General features: G+C 30.5%; 3 protein-coding genes across 3 annotated transcripts; 1 reads left to right on the top strand and 2 right to left on the bottom strand.

Moving 5' to 3' along the window:
• Positions 1–39: 39 nt before the first annotated feature.
• On the bottom strand, positions 40–2212 carry LOC113365706 (probable histone-binding protein Caf1). Its single transcript, XM_026607227.1, has 9 exons — positions 2057–2212; positions 1800–1977; positions 1616–1731; positions 1265–1544; positions 1001–1183; positions 750–867; positions 539–669; positions 269–446; positions 40–205 (listed from the first exon to the last, which is right to left on the bottom strand). Exons 1-9 carry the CDS (start codon positions 2076–2078, stop codon positions 125–127), a joined length of 1287 nt encoding a protein of 428 aa, XP_026463012.1. The 5' UTR covers positions 2079–2212; the 3' UTR covers positions 40–124.
• A 490-nt stretch (positions 2213–2702) lies between these two features.
• On the top strand, positions 2703–3524 carry LOC113366358. The gene is made up of 2 exons (XM_026607956.1): positions 2703–2956; positions 3021–3524. The coding sequence occupies exons 1-2, from the start codon at positions 2818–2820 to the stop codon at positions 3512–3514; spliced, it is 633 nt and encodes a 210-aa protein (XP_026463741.1). The 5' UTR covers positions 2703–2817; the 3' UTR covers positions 3515–3524.
• A 226-nt stretch (positions 3525–3750) lies between these two features.
• Positions 3751–5364, bottom strand: LOC113366357 (ARS-binding factor 2, mitochondrial-like). Its single transcript, XM_026607955.1, has 4 exons — positions 5185–5364; positions 4738–5110; positions 4134–4330; positions 3751–4071 (listed from the first exon to the last, which is right to left on the bottom strand). The coding sequence occupies exons 1-4, from the start codon at positions 5256–5258 to the stop codon at positions 3936–3938; spliced, it is 780 nt and encodes a 259-aa protein (XP_026463740.1). The 5' UTR covers positions 5259–5364; the 3' UTR covers positions 3751–3935.
• Positions 5365–24701: the final 19337 nt, after the last annotated feature.

Here is a 24701-nt window from a genome sequence, read left to right on the forward strand (position 1 = left end):
ATTTTATTATGAAAAACTTACGTAATTAAATAATGAATACATAGCTTAAATATATATGGATGTGGTTGATTGATGTAACGATAAAATAACAACTAAAATAACAAAAATAAAACCATTAAAATAGTTATGGCGCAGCGGGTTCCAATTCATTAGCTGGTGTTTCTGGTTCTTCATCATTGTAGATATTTTCAGCCATTTGCCAAACCTAAATAAAAAATTAAAAGTAATCCAAACTTTTTAAAACCGATAAATAGATAATAAAACAAACCTGCATGATGTTATCTTCAGAAACCGAACAAATAACCCATGGCTCATTGGGATTCCAGGAGAAATCTGAAATTTTAGCTGTGTGACCACCGTGAATGAACAGGAGTTCTGGTGGACCATCTTCAGCATCTTCGTTGCTTTGCTCTTCACCAATTTTGCTCAAATCCCAAACATGCAATCTATAAAATAGAAAATTCAATTATCAATAATTAGTAAATTGATTAAGTGTTAAATTCTAATAAGAACATCTAATAATTCATAATTTATTTACCTGCGATCAGTTCCACTTGAAGCAAGAATAGTTTCATTATGAGGAGACCATTGTACTTGGAAAATTTCATCCTTATGCGACTCGAAGGAGTGCAATTTTAATTTAAGGTTTCTTAAATCCCACAGGGCCACCTATTAAAAGAGTAATTATTAGAATTATGAAATTAACAATTTCATTCAAAAATTTATTACATCATTTATTATGAACTTACAGTTTTGTCCGCACTGCCAGTGGCTAATATAAACTCGGAGTATGGATTAAATGATAAACAATTTACTTCAGCAGTGTGGGCATCCACAGTATGCGAAGGCTTCGAAGTATTGTTACATCTGCAAAGTATTTTATTTATGTAAACAAAAGCATTGTATGGCCATACTAATTAAAATTAGTTTTATAATCAATTCTAGAACTTGAATTAGTTAAAAGTTTTAAATTAACACAAGAAATATGATTAAAACAAACCTTGTATCCCAAATCATTAGTTTTTGATCATCAGCAACAGAACCAAACAAAGACTCGTGTAGTAAATGCCATGCAACGTCTTCTACAACAGCAGTATGACCAGTAAAGATATTTTTAGCATCAATCAACCGATGTTCTTTCGGAGTGGCATTAATATCCCACAAGCATATTGTATGATCATCACTGAAAATAATTTAAATTATTATTCACTTATATTCTAAAGAGCTAGGTTGTTGAAATAAAGTTGTATTCCAATGTTTTTACCTTGCCGACAGTAAATATCCATTAAGATTAGGATTCCAAGAAAGACCATAGCCTTCCTTTTGATGTCCCCTCAGCCTCAAGTCTGGATGGCATTCTCCATTCAATTCCGGTTTACTGGGATGTTTGGTATAATCGAATACCAACACGTCACTGCTTGGTGTTTTTGTAGCAATGACACAAGGATTTTGGGGCATGTATCTAGCACGATTGACTTCACCTTCATGATTTATCTTAATTTCTATTTCAATTTTACCAGAAACTGAACCGAAACCACCAAATTCTAAATGGTAAATGACACATTAGATACTATAACAAAGGGTAAAATAATTTATGAAGTAAATAATTTGTTACCTCCTTTTTCATTATCATAATGACTAGCATCAAATTGGGCATCTTCGTTTGGCAATTGAACACTGGCAATGAGGAGATGATTTTGTTCATCTGAGGTGTGAGTGCCAAGTATCAATCTAATAAAAAACGGCAAATTTAAATTTTGGCACTTACTGTTAATACAAACCAAGTAAAATAAATTTACCTGTGAACAGAATAATCCTTCCCTTCAGGTCTTGTAACGTCTGGTAACCACTGAGCTGTAAGGGATGGCCATTCCAATGCATGCGTCATTACCAAATCGTACAAAAAGGGAGTATTTTTTTTCCATATTTTATATTCTTCGTTTATTACGCGTTCCTCAACCGCGTCATCAAACGTTTCTGGAAAAGTAACAACACGTCAAATGATAAAATAAATACACTCAAAGGTTGAATTATTTTGTAATTTTATGAAACTTACCACCGTCTCCTCTGTCTCCCATGTTTAATAAACGAGAAATGTTAACAAATACTCGAGATATGATAAATTGCTACTCGCAGCTGAACGAAGCCTACCGCTGCCAGATAATGCCGCCAAATTAATGCCGCAACAAACAAAATTACAAACATAAAAAAATAAACAGCGGATGCATTGCACAAATAATTAATCTGAAGTTGGATTAAGTAACTTCACTGCAAAAAAACACCATTAAAATATAAAAAGGCGCTATTTTTGAATATCAAAATTTAAAGGTATAAAATTGCAACTTGAAGGTATAAAAATGCAACATTTATCTATTTATATAATATCTATATTCAATGTAGAAAGACTGTACTGAATAAAATGTGTTGAATAAAATAAACAATATTTAGAAAAAAAAACTGTGTTGTATTAAATAAGTGTTTTTTTATTGCAATACTCGTTTTTTAAACTACAGTAAATTTTGTCCTTTACTAAGATAGCAATATACATTTATTATTGTCTTTTATAGCATCATTATATAAATATCAAACATTGCATAAGTATGAAAATGCATATAATAAATTCCTCATTCATCTTTCATCTATTTGAAAATTGGCGCAAAATATAGTACTCGAGTTCGTCGTACGAACCCCATAAAATGACACATTAATTTTACCACATCAAATTTTAACAAAAACTTTATATTTTGATTTTGTAATTATTTTAAATATGTATAAAGATTACTACATTTTCTCCAGATGTGAATTTTAGAAATAAATATGATAGAAACAAATGAGAAAGTTAACGCCGTGACAGATGATCTGGCTGCAAGAAGGGAAGCAAGGCGAAGAAAAATTTTAGAAAACTCACAAACTAGATTAAATAAAATTTTAGGCGTCACTGGAAAAAATACTTTAGGTAAAACCAACAATTAAACAAATATTTATGTTTGAAAAATGCATTATTTTGATATACATTTTAGATAATTCTGTACCAGAACAAAATTTGGTTTATGAATCTGTATTTGGAATTCCTCAATCTTATGAAACAAGACCTTTGCCAACTAGGACAACAACAAATGATGTACCAGAAGAATCTTTATTAGATAGTTTATGCTCTGATTCCGATAATGTACCTGATCGTCCTATAACCGCATTTGAAAAATTCTTAGCAACTAAAGTGCACATTTTATTGCTGTCGATCTTAACTTACATGTCAATATATTCTGAAATACTTATAATTCCTGTTTTCATTCCTTTTATATTAAGTGAAATATCAGAAGTTATACTTTTTCATAGACAAACAGAAAAACCGGGTCTTTTATATTTATTATTTCTAAATAAAGTATCTAAAACAAAAATTAATACCATAGTAAATGTATTTCATATTATTAACAAAATATGTAACGACTTTGCTATATATATGTTGACATTTATCCTAATGCATGCTTTCATTTCATTATTTGATGATACATGACATAAAAATTAAATAAAATTGGATGATAAAATAAAATTTAAAATTTAAAAAAATCTTTGATTTTTATAAATCCTTCGTTAAGTTTATTTTTCACAGATGTTTCCTTATTTGTTTCTAAATTTACGTTTGCTTCTTTCTTTTCAACATTTTTTTCAAAATCCTTTTCATTCTGTGTAAGTACTACTTTATCTTCAAATTGTTTTGTTTCATTCTCTCGTGTGCCACAGCCTATATTGTCTTCTGTTTGTTGTGATTTGACACACATTTTATCTTCTACTTTTTTAACATAACTTTGATTTGGTTCTGCATTTGTACTTGGCTTTGGTATTTCCTCTACACTATCCTTTTTATTATCAATAAATTCTGAAACTTGACCTGAACTAAATAAAGAAGACACATCTAGATTGTGGCACGCCTCATCCTATGCTGAACTTTTAGGAGGTTGCCTAGTGGCGAAATGGGAAGGATTTTGTGGTGGCTTGATCAAAGCTTTTCTTCGGACCATATTAATATGCCCTTGCCTGATCATTGATTCCTCCCATTCTGAAAGCTTTTTCCTAAAACAAGTAATAACTATTAACAACTGATCATTATTATAAAGATATATATTGTATCTTACGTATATTCATCAAGATCTTCTTTAGCTTTCATCAGAATTTTAGCTTTTACATTTGGATCTAATTTTATCCATAATTCACCGGCTTTGACTTGCCATTCTCTGAAACTCAAATTGCCTCTGTGAATAGGTTCTTGCGCTTTCATAAAACTTATAAATGATGATATGGGCTTTTTGGGTTTTCCTAATTCACGTTTTTGCTGAAAAAATAAATCCAATAAATATAATATAATAGAAATGATATACTAAAATCAAATAGAGAAATTTAATATATATATACATATATATCTATATAAAAATGAAAATAAGAAAAATAAATGAGTGGATTATATAACAAAATATTAGAAATGTTAAAAAATTAAAAAGTTTTAAGAAAAGGTTACGGAAAAAACAGAATTACCTGTATGATTGATTATATACTAAAACTTTTTCATTAAAAAAGATTACTATATTATTATTTCGTCAATTTCTAATACAGCTTATGCTAAGACCGTAAATGAATCACAAAGGCAGGACATCAAATAGGATATTAAAAAGTATAGGATATACTCATAACACAAAATAATGTATTAAACTATCAAAATTCAATCTTATCTTTTACAATTACCTTTTTCAAATCTCGTTTCAATTTCTCCTCCTGTTGATTAGCTTTGAATTGTTTTATGTCCTCTTTCTGTTCTTCTGTCAGATTTTTATCATATTCGACCTTTTGTTTAATATAAACCAATTGATCTTTTTTGTATTCTTCTTCTAATTTACTCTTGACGTGTGGTTCTGCTTTTTCCCATTTGATACTAGCTAATTTAGATATGTCCATTGTAGAAGCTGTTGGATTTTCTTTTTTAAGCTGCTCCCGAATTTGGCCAACAAACCTAAAGAAAGGCGTCAAAGGCCGCTTCGGTTTTTCAGCATAACCTAACTTTTCTTCTATACTTTTCTTTGCATAATCGGCATTTTGAAAGAATAATGGAAAACCAAGGCTAGATATAATGAAAAACAAACTTGTAGTATATATTAAATAGTTAAATATCATTTACTAGGTGTGGTAACTTACTTTCTTGCTATTAATCCACGTTGGGTAGTGTTAAATAATGTATAAAAATTCAACATGATGGATTTGGTTTTCATACTGGCCTTAATCCTAATTCTTAGCTCATTCCCTGTGTTATATAAAAATGGTTTATCATTAATTAATGTCTTTATGGCACTGAAATCACAGCGAAATGTAATGCAAAATATTTGCCTCAAACAGTATTTGTTTTCTTTATTTCCGAGATGATTGACATAGTTAAATTTATCCCGATAGATGGCGACAGCAGTACACGAAAATGATTTTATATTCAAATGAAAGCGGTTATTTTGAATGTTCAAATTGATTCAAATTAAATACTTTAAATTGCGCAAAGTATTAAGCATAAATATGCTTAATGCTATTTTTGTCAATATATTTTTTAAATTCCTGTTATCTATATATCTATATACCAATATATTGAATTGAATAAACAGCGAATGCGTCAAATGAAGAATTTTTTTATTTTTCCAACTATTTTTGTTTCCTACAATAGTATCATGTAATTGTTGCGTTAGTTGTATTTGTTAATATGTGCTTTCGCCTGGTTTGGCACATATAAGATTTTTCATTTTATTGTTACAATTTTAATCTCTAAAAAATGTTTTCCTTATATTGTACATTCTCTTTTAGCTAAATGATGAGACACATTTAATATCGAAACGTATTAAAAAATTTAAAATAAAAAATTTCTTCATTCAATGCATTGGCTATTTATTCAATTCAACATGTCTCAATGTCGAACAAAAAATCCTGGAGATACAAATAAATGTATTTACCATAGTTTTTCTGAAGAGCAAATACATATTTATGATTTTATATTTCTGAAGTTAGTTCTTAAAAAAATATTATATAAATTGTCATTTATAATTATTCTTGCATTCAACGAATAAGGGATGCATTCTTCTATAACTGCTAAAACCAAATAAAAAAATAATTATATCAAACCTTTAGAAATTGAAAGACATACATTTTTACCCTAACGTGTGCAAATGTATAAAGAAGTTTTTATATTATCTATACAGTTTACACATATTATTTTTTATGATTTAAATTTTCTGATCTAAAACTTCTTTTTATCATAAAAAAATATAATTTTTCATTTATATTATTCTTTATTTCGAGGATATGGGATGTTACATTTTTCATGATTTTTGAAGTATTGAAAGTAAAATTGTTTTAAAATTTAAAACTCACTGAAAATGTGTATTGCTGCAAGAATATTGAAGAACTAAATACAAATATACACATGAATGATTCAAAATATTATAAATCATAACTTTAAATGAATGTACAACTTTAATCCTTAGAGAGTGCCTATTTTAAAATATTACCAATTACTGGTATATATATATAATATATATATACATATATATATATATATAATGAATGAAACATATATTTTTCCAAGTTTATATTTTGAATAGTATTATACAATAAATTTATAATATTAGTATACTGTGTATGTATCTACAAACTAAATATACAATAAAACTATTTTACAAATATAATCCTTATCGACCTAATATCACATTATCATTTAGATTCAAAAATTCAATACTTATATTTATTTTGCATTAAAACTATGATTTCTTTATAATAAATATTTTATTTTATTTACAATTATAATATATAATTTTAGATAATCATTTCTTGATTTAAACTGAAAATATTTGAATATATATAATGAATAGTACGTAAATATAAAATCTATAAACAAATATAAATATTGAAGTTGTAATATATAGTAAAAACTAATAATTTATTGTAGTACATATTAAAATTATGAATCTACTAAAACGTAGATAAATTTGTAAATTAATATTCAATCAATTATTATTTCTACAAATACTAATATTTGTAAAGACACTTTGATTACAGACTGTTTTAAGCTCTGATTTGTTTTGTTATTTTAATTTATTTATGCTAAACTAAACTTACTAATTAAGATCAGACTGATTGATTTAGTTCAGAAAAATTACTCCTATTTTGAATTTTATCATTCTGGCATATTATTAAAAATATATGAATATAAAAATACGAAGTTTATGATTTTTATGATCTTCAAATTGAAAAGAAAATGTATAAGAAATATGGATATCATAAACCATTCATTCTGAAAGCGGTGTAAGTCCACATTTGTCCACAAAAAAGAAGCAATTATGTAATTAGTGCTTAAGGGGCACAACTAGTATGAAATTTCGAAAAAATCGATTTTTGTTTTTTTTCATATTTCGGTAGAAAACACCTTTCAAAATAATATATAAAAATTTCAAATCGATATCAAAAATAGTTTTTGAGTAACAGCCATTTAAAAAGTATATATATATAGTATATAGTGCAATGATCATTTTATCTTTAAACGCGTTTTTCTCGAAACAGCATTTACCGAATTTGCTGCAGCGATTACTCAAAAACTAATGATCCGATCACTATCAATTTTTTTTTACATGTTCTATATATAGTCCTCCGTAAAATGGACTATCGATTTTTTGATCGGATCAAAAATCGAATTTTGGCAGTCGAAAAACGACCAAAATTTTGGGTAAAATTCGACTTTTTTTTAAAAAAAAACGCCGCCATTTTGTCAATTTTTGATTTATTTTTTTCATCGTAGTTCATTTTACAGACAATATTATCTAGTTTAACGAGATTTTTTTTTTGATTTCATCCACGTAGAAGGCCGGAATCACTGCAGCAGTTAAGGGCCTTTTTTTGTCGCGCCGTTGGAAATCGACGATAACTTAAAAAATACTTAATTTTTTTCTTCAAAAATTTTACTATGTATTCTTAAAACATGTATAAATATATTCCTAAAATTTTGAAATGATTGATAAATTAGTTTTTTTAATATAAATTCCCAAAAATCACCTTTTTTTTAGGCGGTTAGTTGTGCCCCTTAATTTTGAATTATTTAATGTAATTCGAGTCTAATTTTGAATCTACACTTTCAAAGTAAACGGTCCAATTATTATCACAAACTTTGTATAGAGTAGTTCGGTGCAGGTTCACTGATTTTTCAGATTATTGAAATAAAATTTAAAAGATTATTATTAATCTACTATTTAGTAATGTACTTTACACATATAAATTCTTTTCCTTTTACAAAACCGTTTCGCCTCCGATGCTAAGCTGCCTCGCCTTCTTCGATATCATGGAATGGTTGGAGCAAGTGTGTGCAGGATGATGTTTGTTGAAATAGTGATGTGGAGCATGAGGCTGAGCCACGACACATTTGATGGGCGCTGGTTTGTATACCGCCGGTGCCACATTTCCGCAAACACGTCGCCAGGCGTCCAGAGCTCGAGGGGCGAGCGACCAGGCCGCAATCGCTGCACAACCAGCCAGAGAACAGAGAGAACGGAGCAGGAATGGCCAGAGGGGCGCACGAGGCAGGGTGCTCGGTTGAATTGTTGGACGGGGTGCTGAGAGCCAATCTTCACGCCTGGGGAAAAAAAATTATGCTTAATTGATAAAATGTAAGTATTGTTGATTACAAATTTTGTAACAAGAGGTAGATCTAAAATCTTGTAAAAATGATATTTTTTCTAACACAAATATGTGATTGACATGGCCCTATATTAAATTTTTTTTTTCGACAAATGGCCTATGTCAGACATGGATCATATAGATTTTTGTAGCGTCAGACACATATGTCTTACGTGGCGATTTACGTGTTATATTTAACTTCCCGAAGGAGAAGTTTATGTTTTCATAAAAAAATCCGATTCGCTAATTTTATGTTTTCTCGACGTTTCAAGCTATTCTGAAACGAATGAGACCAACATTTGGAAAAAGTATGTGTGTGTGTGCATCAACAGATTTTTTGCCGTAAATCTACGTTTTCTCCCAAACGGCTGGACCGAATCCAAAAATTTAAAAGCCATTCGATATATCTTGATGAGTACTAGCGTTTTCTTAGTTTTTTGCGACGATCGGCCGAGCCGTTTCTTTGTAAATAGCAGAAAAGTGAAATTTTTTTCTTCCACCTTTTAGCCCGCAATTCTTAATCGATTATGAAAATTCAAAAACCGTTCGAAAGATATTGATTGGGAATCGTGCTGATTAGTTTTTGGTAGAGATCGGCCGGGCCATTTTCTTGGAAAAAAGTGTTATAAAAAATATTTTTGGCGATTTTTGTTATTATTTTTTTGACTGTAGATACCATAGTCTTCTAGATCATACTAAAATATTATGGGCTTTAGGACAATTGGTTTAGCTTTAAAAATTCGTCAAAGTTTGCAAAACTTGGTATCGCTTTTTTGGCATTTGTCAAAATTAGAACTTTCATCGACGTTTGCTCAAAAACGCCTGAACCGATTTCAGATATTTAAAATAATTTCATGTATCTCGATGAGGATTATCGTTTCTCAAATTTGTGCGACAATCGGCCCAGCCGTTTCTTTGTAATTTGGAAAAAAGTGTTAAATCTTTCGTCCACATTTAAGCTCATACTACCGAACCGATTTTAAAAAATCAAAAACTGTTCGAAAGATATTAGTTGGGAATGATACTGATCAGTTTTAGGTGAAAATCTACCGAGTCGTTTTCTTGTAATTAACTGTTGAAAAAAAAATTTAAGTCGATTTTCATGGAACTTTTTTTGGCGATATATATCATGGTCTTATAGAACTTACTGAAATATTACGGCCTTACGACAAGTAGTTTAATTTTAAAAATTCATCAAAGTTTGAGAAAATGAGTAGTTTTTTTGACGTTTGTTAAAAATAAAATTAGATGATTTACTTGGTATAACGATAGAGTACTTGGTCTTAATGAACATGCTAAACAATTAAAGTCCTACAAAAACTGTCTCAATTATAAAAATTATTAATTTTTGAAAATTTTCTTTTAAAAAATACTCCGAGTTAACGTGTTCGTTCGTTCGTTTTCAATTATGTGTAATAAATCCACTCGAAATACTTATAATCACTCATGAATTAATTTGTTTTTTATTGATTAAGTCGATTATTTACACATTTCGAGAAGTTCATGAAACTTGCCTCAAGGCAAAATACCAATACCAATTAGTCTTTTTTTTGTTTTATTGTACACAACAAACTGTACACACAGTACATTCAGCTACTTTACAGGTATATGATGATCTGATGATATTTTGATTTTGATGAAATTTTGATGATATCAATTTTTGTTGATTACAAATTTTGTAACAATAGGTACATCTAAAATCTTGGAAAAACACTATTTTTAAAAACACACATATATGACTCAACCTTATTTTTTCGACAAGTGGCCTCCTATTGAAATGCATATATCAGACATCGCTCATATAGAACTTCTTAGCGTCAGACACATATAATCGATTTGGCGATTAATGTGTTAAGGGGGTTTTGCTATGTGATGGGTTGAAAAAATCGATTTTTTTTCATAAATTGCTCCCTTAACATGTCTAGAATACGGTAGTAAAGCGATTTTAGAAAATTCGAAGTCGTTTTAAAGATACAGCAGGTAAAAGAAAGAGCAGTTCGGAGCGCTGAGTTGGCAGTTAGAAACTTTAAACGCGTTTTTCTCAAAACTGTGTTTTTAAAACTATCCTCCATTGTATCTCAGAAACGGCTGGACCGAATTACTTGAAATTTACAGGGCACACTCAATATATTTAAACGCGTGGAGTGAACTATTATCAATTTTTTCAAACTTCGATTTTTTTATAGCAAAAAAACAAAAAAAAAACGCCTAATTTGCAACTTTCATTTCAAATGTCTATCAAAAATCCATTTTTTTCTATATTCATTTGATTATAGGTCATTCCGTGCTTTTAAGCCTACAAATTAAAACGCCGTTTATTTTTATTTTTTCAGATAAGTCGAGCAGCCGGAATCGTGGAGGAAGTGGGAGCTCTTTTTTTCAAGGCGGGGGTGTTCAGAGCGCTGTAACTCTAGTTTGACTGAATATTTTTAGCTGAAATTTTATATTTATACTGTCCAAATATGTGTTAATAAATGATAAAAAACTTGAAGCTCTAAATATTTACTGGTCGTAGAAAAAAAATCCTAAAATATCCCTAAAAAACACGCCGTCACATAGGAAGACCCCCGTAATTATTTGTTCATAAATAACTAGATCTATTCACATGATAGATCTTTTATCCCCCTTACCTTGCATATTCATAGAAATAAGTAGCAACAATCGCCGCATAAGGAACTGCATACAAAGCGATGCACCATACAGCTCGTCTTGGTTGCATCGGCATTTGCACGGCACCAGGCCGAGCAGCTCGGTCGCGTCTAGATTTCGAGGCGCCCACCAGGAGACATGCGACACCAGCCAGCAGACATACTGCTAATGGTAAGGCGACCAGCAACAGTAACGCTCTGTCGGATTGGTTGCCCACGAAGCAGGCACCTGGAAATAAAATGAGAAAATGTTGTTTTAATAAATAAATCTTAATTCCTTTTGATCAAGTATATTATTTTCATTTTTCTAAAAATTCATGCAACTTCCATAAGGTAAAATGCCACCTACAACTACTCATTTTATACACTCATAGCCTTAAAATAATCCAAACAACTTATGGGGCCAATTTTTTCCCCGGTAAAATAGACCGTAACCTAGAGTTGTTATAGCAACGCTATGTTACACACCTTTATTGGTACTAAAAACTGTGAAAATCTACCTGTTCGATCAGGCGTTTTACACATAAATAAAATAAATATTTTTTCATTAAAATATGCACATTAAAAATAAAACTATGAAGTAACTTTCCTCAATAATCGTCAAATACGTGTTTATGCATGCTTATATATGCAATGCTATGGTTATCAATTAATATCGTACCAAAATCATGAAGCACATAATAAAATCAAAGTATTTTCTCTAAACAGGTAAATAAAACCAATTGTAACATAATTAACTTCCCGTAGGGCGAGATCGAAAAATCGAAAATGAAAATTTTTATTTATCTTCACGTTTCAGAGGTTTCTAAATATTTTGGCATACCTTAGAAAAAATGGATGAATGTGTGTGTGTGTGCGTGTGTGCATGTGTGTGCGGATACAAATTTTCATCGACAATTTCGGGAACACGGATGAAGCGATTTGAATAATTCAAAAAACATTCGATTCGTACTGATAAGGAGACGTGCTGATTAGTTTTTGACGAAGGCAGGTCTAGCCGTTCCGAAGATATGGGGCAGAAAGTGCCAAAAACGGTAACTCAGTTTTTAAGAGAACGGAGCGTCCGATTTGAATAATTCAAAAAACAGTTTACTTGTATTAACAAGATGAAGAACTGATCCAATTTTCATGAAGGCAGGTCTAGTGGTTTCGGAGATCTAGTGAAAAAAGTAAGAAAAAATGCCATCTGGCGGTCCAAAATGATCATTAGACATATGCACATCAAATTATCAGATATTTTATAGACATTTTAACAATAAGTATAAATTTTGTTCATATTCCTATGGGTTCCGTACCAATGCTTATCCATTAGACGGCGGCGCGGCGTTTATGCGCTTCGATATTTCGTCTCTATGCAGTTAAGACAGTACGATTGCTTTGAAAAAAAGTTCAGAATTTCCAAAATATTTCAAATTACACTTTTCTTCAAAAAGTCTTTTTTTCAAAAAAAAGTAAATTTTTGTCAAAAATTTATAGTTTATCAAAAATCTAATTTTTCAGAGTAATTTTTTTCAAAAATGTTAATCTTTTAAATTTTTTTTTTGTACGCGAAGTTCCAGCAATTTGCCTTAAGGCACGATGCCATGCACCACTAGTTTTTACAATAATATCTATTTTGTTTATCGACTTTCCACATTCTTCCCACTATTGCTGAAGCCTTTAGAGCGCGTGAACTCTGTGCACGTTTCCGTTTCTAATTAACCTGCTGTTGTGTTGACCGGCGGTTAACTAGATGGGTTAACAATGGGATAATCATATGCACTGGAAAAGGTCGAACTGCATTTTACCCAGAAATTAGTAGTTTTATACCTAATCGACCGATATAAAGTGCAACTGACGAAGGAAGGTAATGTTTTTAACATCAAGTCAGGACTTGGAGAGTTTTGCGAGCTTTTGTGCTTGGTGACTTCTTAAACAACGTTGCTATTTTTGATGGCAGCCCAAATGGTTGTTCTATCTGTGAAAACCAATTATAACAATTTCTGTAATACCGATGATATATTTTATTGATGCCGGGTAAGGGATATTTTCACTCAAAAGCACTTCGAGACTAGCTATTATGCTTACAATAATATTTAAACAAAACATTTAATTTGTTAAAGAAAATGTTCTCTAGTTGTGCCTCTATAAGTGGCGGTGAAGCGAGGCCGATGCACTGATACACCGGACTGTGCAGTGCTGCAGAGCGATAGCATCTGGCTGATCGAATCGTTTCTGTCTCGTTTACTGTTCTTGTTGGTGATTTTGGTATTTGTAGTAAAAGTATAAGTAGAAGACATCAGGCATCAGTAGTAATTGAACCAGGGATGGTCCAGAATAATTGATGGTAAAGATGCATAATAAAAGTTGTCAAGGAAATATTACTCCAGACAGTTTCGAACGGCTGCACTATACTCGAATTGTATATAAAAAGTGTTAAGGCGCGAAGCTTAAAAAATTACTTCGACGTCTAACTGGATGTTGTCGATTTACTTATCCTAACCACTACACTTTTAAATTTGTTCTATAATTGAACTCTTGGTGTGATCTGTGATTATTTAAATAAAATGCGACGTTTGATATTGATATATATATTATAAGAAAATATGATGAATATAATAGCATCAGATAGTTGGTGTTTCTATACTGAGCTCTAAACTTATACTAAATAAAAATTATTAAAAATTATGATTAACAATATTAGCCCCGCCCGTAAGAGGCGGGTTACATTAATTTGTACATATACGGGGGATGATTTCTTGGACTTAATATATCTGAGAAGGATGATTCCTTGAAATTATCTGAAGGCATTTGCAGACCCATAAATAAAATTACCGATATAGACTTGAACTGTGAATGACATTTAGACCACCTGCATCATAGTCCGGCGACACTCTAGCGTAATAGACGACCCTTACAAAAAATAGTTCATGTTACACTATTGGGACTCGTAATAATATATTTTATGAATTCTTAACAAAAAGTATAAGTGAAATTTTTATTTAAAGAAAATTATATATAAGAAAATAAGCCCTTAAATGACATTGCTGCATCCAATTAAAAATCATCAGCATTAGATAAATTCTAATAATAAAATATATAAAATAGAGATAGGCCAACAGCTAGGTTGGCTTCTAAAATGATCAAATAAGAAAAATAGCATGAACTTTGAGATCAATACTAATATTTATCAATAACAATTTAAATTAAATTTGTGCAACAAAATTAACCATTAATTTTAAAAATTAACCAATAATTTTTGAGGTAACGCTATCTTATCCTTCTTTCTTGGTACTGAAAATTGTGAAAATGCTATCTATTTGCTGTGCGATCAGGCGATTACAAAGTGAGAAAAATAGAAAAAAAAGTGCGCGTAAGGATCACACGCGATTGAAGTAAAACTTATTTGCTACTGTACAAAGTAGCAAATTTAAGTTAAGTAAAAATAAATACATCATATAACAATTTTGAATAATGTTTATTAGTAATGTGGTAACACTCGTGATGCACACATTTATTAGTGTCAACCATTATACACATTTATAACATTAAGGATAAATTATAAATTATATATTTATAATAGCATTAAAAATATGTATAATATCTAAAAACAATAGTGTAATTAAAGTCAATACTTCAAATACGACATGATCGGTTTGTCATTGTATTTAGCATTTAGAAATGAAATTTTGTTAGAGAAATGAAGTAATTGCTTATTAATAAATTCTTTAATATTTGTTCACACGGTGGATTATGTTAAACAACGCCTAAACAAATATTGTTTTTGCAACTTTACTCATCATGTAATTGTGTTTGAATAACTTCATGTAATTAAAATTAACGTACATTTATTGACTCCTTGTATTTGTTTTACTTTTTCGCTGGCGATATAATCTCATTCTTTGAACAGCTGTAATATCTGTCTAGCTTAAGAATATTTTCCATTTTGATAACTTCAAAGATTTATAGAAACTACGAATAATATCGAAATAATTTCTAATCAATAAACTTACGTTTAGTACACGGCCCAAATGTTCAATTTGTTTTATTATTTTCAAGGAACAGGTAAAATATTCTTCTGAATCAGGCATTTTTCATTAAATCAAGATTAGTATTACGATGTAACTTTAAAATGTTTATTTATCTATGCCAATTTCCTTGTTGTATCGGTACGCATACAACACTGATGTCGTTACGTATACAACGACAGATCTCTATTCACATATACAACGACTAATCACAATCGACCGTATAGAAATGATATCATCGAGAGCGAATGACGAATCATTGGCACTCGACTCTTATCTTATCGACTATTATCTGCCGTAACGCACTTCCGTTGCATTTGTATGGATTTACACCCTATTCGCGCCTAAAGAAGTTTTACTTCAAAAATATATTTGAAGAAGTATTCAGTGACAGTTGGTATGTGAATACAAAATTATTTTCCCAATCTTTCTCAAACTATTACAATCATGTTTTACTTTTCGGTCACTTATCTAATTATTAATGTGTCCGTTTATCTCCGATGATCGATTTGAACGCTTTGTCCACACTTGACCCACGATTGTGTTTTGTTTGTGGTGTGGTGTGCATCTGTGCATATGATGTTATATGTTATATGTTATATGGTGTAGTTGTAGTTTGTTTCCAAGTTCCAAGTGGAACCGGTTCCGAACGTCTCGTTTCTTACTTATATTACGCTCCCGACCTCAGGAATATAAATCACTCTGCCTGTTAACTCGATGGAATGGCCCTTCTTCTACAAGAAGAGGCAACGAGCAGGGACAAGACAGGGACCGAGATCCAATTGTTAGCTGGAAGAAGAACGACCGACCGACCGAACGACCGATGTCATGGTCATTATGACGGATGATTGAATTGGAGAAGAATCGAAGAATTCATCAAAAATGGAAATGAGAAAGTTTAACTAGAAACAAATTATGATTTTTATAATCTGTATCAATCAAACAGAGCCTTCAAAAAATTTGTAAGTGTGAATAAAACTGAAATTTGTATTGAACTAGTGTAAGTAGAATTTTGCCTTAAGAGGGTATTCTAGTGTAGAGCGATGAATTTTAGGTCATTTTCGAGTGTCGTAAAAGAAAGCAATGAATGTTTTTACTATCCATTTTTTACCACTTGTTTATTAATATTATTAAAATACAAAACAAAAATTAAAAAAAAAAAAGTTGAAAATTGTAAAAGCTGGCAGCTGATGAAGTGAGTGGTCTCAAAAAATTGGCACCTCAGTCTTGACATAATTTCAGCCCTCCTAGCCATCCGAAATAAAAAATAAAAAGATTATGAATCTACAATGATGTCGCAATCGCCCGAACTAGCGATGAGTAAAATTTTTTTTTACAAATTGGCGACTGTTTGAAAAAAATGTGTTTTCGCTGTTTTTTTGAGTTTCTCAAATTTTTTAAAAATAGTCAAAATTGGAATTTGGGGATAATCCTAGTTTCGGTTATAGATAGGTCTATAAACAAGATTCTCTGAACATTTCAAGTGAATCGGTCGATTAAAACTCGACAAATCGTGTCAACAGTACTGAAGAAGTCTGTTCTGGTGAGAAAAACGCATTTAAAGTTTTGCGTGAAGCCAAACCAGTAAGGAGACCGAAGCAGTAAATTGTCTATATCTCCGAAAATAATTCAATTTTTTAAAAACCTTGTCGTACCCATATTCTTATATAGTTAAACTTTGAAAATATGAAATTAAAAAAAAATCGTTTTTTTTTGAATTTCTTTACTAGAATACCCCTTTAAGGCAAGTTGCATGAACTTACCGAATTATGTTAATAATCAATTTAGACAATAATAATTTGATTAGAATATGATCTACCTATGTCTATCTGTCAATTTATTTACCAGTCTACCTGCATTTCTAGGTATCTACCTATCTATATGCCTATCGTTGTATCTGTTTACCTGCCCACTTGCCTAATTGTCTGACCATCAACTTCTTTACCTGTCTACTTGTCAACCTGCCTATCTTTCTATATATCTACCTGTCTATTATTGAATCTGTCTACCTGCATATCTTTGTATCTTTTTATCTGTCTATCTTTGTATCTGTATACCTGACTACTTGCCTGCCTGTCTACCTGACTAACTGTCTGGCCATCAACTTTTTACCCGCCTACCTGCCTATTTTTCTAAATATCAAGCTGTCTACCTTTGAATTTGTGTACCTCTATATCTTTGTATCTGTCTACCTGTCTATCTTTGTATATGTATACTTGTCTACTTGGCTAACTGTCTGGCCATCAACTTTTTACCCGTCTATCTGTCTATTTTTATAAAAATCTAGCTGGCTATCTTTGAATTTGTGTACTTGTATATCTTTGTATCTGTACACCTGTCTATTTTTGTATCTGTTTACCTGTCTACTTGACTAACTGTCTGGCCATCAACTTTTTACCCGTCTATATGTCTATTTTTATAAAAATCTAGCTGGTTATCTTTGAATTTGTGTACTTGTATATCTTTGTATCTGTACACCTGTCTATTTTTGTATCTGTTTAGCTGTCTACTTGACTAACTGTCTGGCCATCAACTTTTTACCCGTCTATCTGTCTATTTTTATAAAAATCTAGCTGGCTATCTTAGAATTTGAGTACTTTTATATCTTTGTATCTGTATACCTGTCTATCTTTGTATATGTATACCTGTCTACTTGACTAACTGTCTGGCCATCAACTTTTTACCCGTCTATATGTCTATTTTTATAAAAATATAGCTGGCTATCTTTGAATTTGTATACCTTTTTATTATTTGTATATTGAATTTGTATATCTTTGTATATGTCTACCTGTCTTATTTGGCATCTGTATACCTGTTTACTAGCCTACCTGTCTACCTGTAAAACTGTCTGCACGTCAAATTTTTTACCTGCCCGTCTACCTGTCAACCTTCTACATCTTTCTAATTTTCTACATGACCACATGTCTACTTGTCTATCGGCCTAACTGACTATCCTTCTACTAATAATTTTAAATGAATCAAAATATATTATAAAACTGCCAAATTCCTGCGACTATTTTTTGAATAATGAAAATTTTATTAACAAAGTATATGCAGCGTAATTTAATGCATTCATATTAATTAGTAAATAAATAACAGGCGTTTTCCTCATGTATTCCTTATTATATACTTTCATCACAAAGTGCAATCAAAAAATGCAATGAGCAAATTTTTTGCCGGCCATATGTTACGCCGAAGCAAAAAAATATGCGAATGCACCGTTTCGTTCGGTTTGGCTTTTTGCAAACACCTTTTAGAGTGTTATTCCCTTTTTGTTTATCTCTTCTTGTACATAAAAGGAAAGTGTCAAAATTATCATGACCGGTTTTCTCTGCAAAGGCCTGTTATCTGCTTGTAAAAGAGTTTTTAATCAGGTGTTGGGAACGCTTTTGCGAATTAATTTTGATTAAGGGATTTCAATCAGGAGGTATAAATCGATGAAGTAGTGACATCGGAATTCACTTAAAAATATAGACCTGCCATTACTTCATCAATGTATAGAGATAGGACAATCCTAAGCCTAAGGCTGTCTTTTGAAAAAGCGATGTAGTTAAGTAAAATATTTACAAATGTGGAAGCATCAATTATACAAGAAATCTTGTCCTGTAAATTGTTGAAATTACTACTTTTGCACCCGATTATCAAATCAATAGAGAATAACCTCATGTATCATTTTTCTTCGTGAATATGTATGTCTTTTCTTTGTATAAAAATGATATAAATAATAAATATGGGAGACCCGAAAGTGTCATAATTCGTAATTTATCAGTACGGAATGCAAAGCAGTCTCGATATGCAAATCTGAACGAATTGAAACCGTTACATTCGCATAATAATGTCTCGAGAAAACGTGCATCTAACATCAGAGTAATAGCCTCAAGGGAAAAAATTGCGTTGGTTGAAATATTCACGTATTTGAAAGGAAAATAATAAATAATAGGAAAAAAGTTACCAAATAATTAATTTGAAATGTATAATTTCATTACACACCATCTCTTGCCACTTGAATGACTCTGTCTCTCATATAACTGACGCTACTAAATAAATAATTTAAAACATTTACAAAATTTTTGTTATACTGTCTAAATTAAAGATTGATACTCATACTAATTATAATCATTCACAATTAAATATTTACCGAAATTTACTGATCTTGATCGAGATTAGTTAATGAATACACAAATAATAACCCAAATAGTAGTAAGTGACAATCGAATGGTTTAGCTTGGTATTTACTAAATATTATAGTCCCAGTCTCTAAAATAATTTTCCTAAAATTGCTAATAAATATGTGTTAAATTAATAGCAATTATCATTTTTTTTTACATAAAACTGTGGTGGTTTTTTTTCCATGTGCATTATTCATGAACGTTGTTGATCACTTAGCTAAAACTAAAGGGCATTTTTCATAAATCTCAAATGTAAATTTTTATGGATAATTGTCATGCAAATGTTTAATAACATTTATGTCTCGACTGCAATTATTCCAATTTATCATTTCATGTACATTGATATTAATGCAAACTAGATATTCATGAAGGTATTCATCTAGATATTCTTTGAGTCGTAGGCCGTTTTGAATAACAAAATAAAATATTAACTAGTGGGTATGAAAATGAAATATTCGAGAAATTTTAAACGTTTTCAAATATATTATTACAAATACTGTAACTTTCATTATTTTTGCTATCTTGTTATAACTGAGCAAATCAAATGTAAATCAATCATAAGACAATTTATCTCCAGAACATTAACAATCGTCACTTCATTTCGAATTCGATTTCAAAAAAATTTGAAAGTTGCCTGATTTGCACAAAATTGAAAAAGTGCTCCCGTATAGTCACAGTATAAACGCATTTGCAAATAATTCTGTGCGACATTTTCACTTATACTGTGCTTAGCTTGGCGGCATTTTCACATTTTTTAATAGTTTTCATTATGTACACACAGTCATTAGTTTCATTAAAAAAATATTGCAGAAAGTTCTTTGAATCATTTAAATCGGACGCTTAGTTCTTTAAAAAACTGCATTTTTTTTAACATTTAGCTCTGTGTCTCCGAAACCGCTGGGCCTACCTTTGACAAAAACAAATAACCACTTTTCCCCGTTATTGCGAACTGAATGTTTTTTGGATCATACAAATCGGATGATCCGTTCTCTCGAAAACTCGATTTCTATTTTCTGCACTCTTTGCTCCATATCTCCGTAACGGCTGGACCTGCCTTTGCCAAAAACTAATCAGCACATCTCCCTATTAATAGGAATCGAATGTTTTTTAAACCATTCAAATCGGTTGATCCGTGCGCCCGAAAACGAGACTGAAAATTTGTATCCATACATATATACACACACACGTCCATTTTTTCTGAGGTATGCCAGAAACCTTCAAAATGTCGAGAAATGTAAAAATTTTCAATTTCGATTTTCGGCCCATTACAATAACTTACCATACGGGAAGTTAATTATATTTAGATCTTTCATCAAGTATAAATTTGAAGTCATACTGCTTGATATCGAGTTGGCTGAGGTTGGGATGGAACCCAGGACTAGTTTGTGCTAGACAATCATTATACCGTGATTGGTTCAAAATAAAATGTACAAAAAATGAAAAAAAATAGTACGTTCAATGAAATATTATACATGAGAAATTAAGAATAGATTTGAATCATACGTTCTATATTCATGACGAATATACTTGTCTATACATAATATTCGGAATTTTCTCTATGACGAGTATATTCGTCAATCACAATTAACTGTTCAAATAACAATGCATCCTGAACACCATATCTATTTTGTTTTTATCAATAAACATAACCCATCCGTTTCTAATTCTCTTTGCATACACAATTAGCCCATTTCAAAAGTACTTAAAATGATCTAATTATACTAGCATTAAGTACTGTTATGTCTAATAGTAAGTAATTTTACAGTTACTTCATTAAGCGAACAATAGTTTTTACGACTAATTAGTGTTTTAACTAATTAGAAACATTTATTCATTATTTCCGTATGCACCCAAAGCAAATATATTAGACAATGGACAATAACAATTACCAATCATAGAATATCGTTAAATAAATAAAAACCTAATTCGTAGATAATTATCACATAAATCGAAAATTAGATAAAGGAGAATTTGAAAGCGTAAAATAAGATGTCTAGATATAATTTAGGTAAAACTTGCACATCGTTGAATATCAATAACTATAGCTGTTAACAACATTTTATACTTTTTGGGGCCAGAGTGTCTGAGTTAAATAATTATAACATGTTAGAAAAAAATAATATCATGCCGATACTTAAAAAAACGTTACAGATATGCTCACATATCCTATATATTTAAATAATTTTATTTTATAATTAAATTTACTTTCATAATTTATACCAAATTTGTTTTTATATAATCAAAATAGTGTTGCATTATGCAAAGAAGATGCAGCAATATAAGAAAACAGCTTTGTCACTTTTATAACTATTTTATAAAAGTTGCTTATTATATTACCAAAATCTTTATATTTTTTAATTTGTATGCTTGCAAATATATTATAAAAACTATTAGAAAAATTGCTGGAGATTTAGTATTCTTTTTAAGGAATTCACTAGGGTGATCGCTATGTATTTTATTTATAGCATTTGTGTGTGTTATTTTCTAACTAAAATTACTTAGACAAATATTTATTTTATGCTTGCTCATTAATTGTTATAAGTTGTAAAAATTTTGACTCTTGTGATTCAATATATAAATTAAAATAAAACAGTGCGATTGTGAGTGCCAAATTCAAAGTTTTTGAATGTTGATTTCTGCTAATAACATATTCAATCATTTGCTAATAACATGTTCAATCATCTGCAGAACCGGAAAATATGATAAATTTGTACAAAACTGATCATAAATAATTCCATACAATTTACATAAGCATACAATTTGTTAGGATTATCAAGAAAAATTTAAATATATCTAAATATGTAAATATCAATATGTTTTCTCATACATAGACCTTTACAAATATTAGCAAATGCAACTAATTGACATGAAATTCAATAATGGAATGTTGTTTACGCAATAGTGTTAATACTAAAAAGTTCTTAGATTTCACTGATGTCATTTTAACATAAAGTTTATATTACCTGTTTTGATACAAGATTTTATAATTCAATTTATTAAAATATTTAGAATTTAAAATGTTTTAAATTAGAGATTGCATACCAAATATATTTAACTTCCCGTAGGGCAAGTTATCGCAAAAAAATCGAAAATGAAAATTTTTATATATCTTTACATTTCAAAATTTTCTGAACATTTTGGAATATCTTAGAAAAAATGGATGTATGCGTGTGTGTGTGCGTGAACGTGTGTGTGTGCGTGTATGTGTGTGTGTGCGGATGCAAATTTTCGTCGACGATTTCGGGAACACGGATAAAGCGATTTGAATAATTCAAAAAACATTCGATTCATATTGATAAGGCGACGTGCTGATTAGTTTTTGTCGAAGGCAGGTCTAGCCGTTCCGAAGATAAGGGACCAAAAAGTGCCAAAAACGGTAATTCAGTTTTTAAGAGAACGGAGTGTCCGATTTGAATAATTCAAAAAACATTTTACTTGTATTAACAAGATGAAGAACTGATCAGATTTTCATGAAAGCAGGTCTAGCGGTTTCGGAGATTTAGTAAAAAAAGTAAAAAAAAAATGCGATTTGGCGGTCAAAAATTATCATTTGACATATGCACATCAAATTATCAGATATTTTTTTATAGAGATTTTAACAATAAGTATAAATTTTGTTTACATTTCTATGGGTTCCGTACCAGTGCTTATCGAAATATTTGAAGTTGTTTAGAATATTTTGAGGCTATGACTATATAAAATAAGTAGTTGTTAGTTGCATTTTAGTTAAGGTAAATTGCATAAACTTCTCAAAAAATATACAATTTTCAAACAAAGTAGGCTGTCTTCTGTTGCAACCAAATATTTTGTTAAACAGAAAACAAAATGGGATAGTTTAGTAGCAGAGGTAAACGTTGCTCATTTCTAGATATATTAATTATATAAACGTTATTAAAGGGCAATTTAATGATTGTCTTATTAATTGAATTTAAATTTTTATTCCTGAACGGCATTAGAGTTAAAACGCCAATTGTACCACCACCTTCTCCAAAAGGCTATTATGAAAACAATGGAAATATTGTCCCCAAATATAAAACCATCATCTTGAATATTTTGAATGTTTTACTGAATGATATTTTGAATATTTGCTTACCAGTGAGTTCATCAGCGTCTACCAATCTTGCGACCAATGCAGAGGCGGTCAAAAGTGCAGGAATGCCCCAAGCAATGGCCTGAACTGGCCCAGAGGATGGCGGAGTACCAGAACCCAGAGACCTCAACCAGGACCACAAAGGAGAGCATACCTGAAAATTGAAATATAATTAAAACCAATGCACACATATATTGATTGTGTTTGGTTCAGTAATAAATTCATTTAGGGGTTGTTCGGTTTTTATTTATTTTTTTCCGATTTTGAGATTTTTTGATAATCATCTCAATATCTATTTTTTTGACAAAGTTATATATATATATATATATATATATATATATATATATGTATGATCCTCTGAAACCATTTTTTTCATCGCTATGCAAGCTATTGTATACCAGCTGCCCTCCTTTTCATATAATACCTCATGCACATGACCTTTTTAATGATGACCATCTTTGAACACCATGGTGTATTTAGTATATTAACCCTTTCGACTCGGATGCCGCCGCTCCGGCGGCATAGTCACTTTACCGTTGCGCTCGGATGCCGCCGCTCCGCGGCATGATATGTTTTACCGTTAAGCTCGGATGCCGCCGCTCCAGTTTAGTCGCAAACTAAACTTACATTTAATTTTTTTTATTTCTTAAAAATTAATTTACTATTACATTCATTTATTGATTGATTTATTAATTTTATAAATAAATGTATAACAAATTAATTTATTAGCTCATGATCCCCATAATTCTAATGAAGATCTGTGAAGAAATGATTTTTTAAACAATATAGAGTGCAATTTTTTTAATTTCAAAATTTTCTATTTTATTATCATAATAACTATATTTAAAAGCAATATAACCACATTTTGAAAAAATCCGATACAAAAAAAAATTCCGAGTTGAGAGATAAGTATAGCACTATAATATTCCGAGCGCAGCGTACCGACTGGCAGTCCGACTCCCGAGTCGAAAGTGTTAAATTATATGGTGTATTTAGTACATTATATTAAAAACTTTAAATACGTTTTTCTCAAAATGACTTCTTTCAATGCGGTGCCACAAATTAAAAAAAAACTACAAGCAGTGGCGGATCCAGGGGG

Source organism: Ctenocephalides felis, unplaced genomic scaffold, assembly GCF_003426905.1.
Source record: "Ctenocephalides felis isolate EL2017-DRISC unplaced genomic scaffold, ASM342690v1 CF-g0.4_SCAFFOLD_01170, whole genome shotgun sequence".
Classification (NCBI taxonomy): Eukaryota; Metazoa; Arthropoda; class Insecta; order Siphonaptera; family Pulicidae; genus Ctenocephalides; species Ctenocephalides felis.

What these genes read in the sequence shown, in the direction of transcription:
- LOC113366357 (XM_026607955.1), bottom strand. Translation starts at nt 5,258, where the DNA reads ATGAAAACCAAATCCATCATGTTGAATTTTTATACATTATTTAACACT. An exon ending in TGAAACGAGATTTGAAAAAG is followed by an intron (nt 4,331 to 4,737) that starts GTAATTGTAAAA and finishes TTATTTTTTCAG; the next exon opens with CAAAAACGTGAATTAGGAAA. An exon ending in GAAGATCTTGATGAATATAC is followed by an intron (nt 4,072 to 4,133) that starts GTAAGATACAAT and finishes TACTTGTTTTAG; the next exon opens with GAAAAAGCTTTCAGAATGGG.
- LOC113366358 (XM_026607956.1), top strand. Translation starts at nt 2,818, where the DNA reads ATGATAGAAACAAATGAGAAAGTTAACGCCGTGACAGATGATCTGGCT. An exon ending in CACTGGAAAAAATACTTTAG is followed by an intron (nt 2,957 to 3,020) that starts GTAAAACCAACA and finishes TATACATTTTAG; the next exon opens with ATAATTCTGTACCAGAACAA.
- LOC113365706 (XM_026607227.1), bottom strand. Translation starts at nt 2,078, where the DNA reads ATGGGAGACAGAGGAGACGGTG. An exon ending in GGATATTTACTGTCGGCAAG is followed by an intron (nt 1,184 to 1,264) that starts GTAAAAACATTG and finishes AATTATTTTCAG; the next exon opens with TGATGATCATACAATATGCT. An exon ending in CTGAAGATAACATCATGCAG is followed by an intron (nt 206 to 268) that starts GTTTGTTTTATT and finishes TTTTTTATTTAG; the next exon opens with GTTTGGCAAATGGCTGAAAA.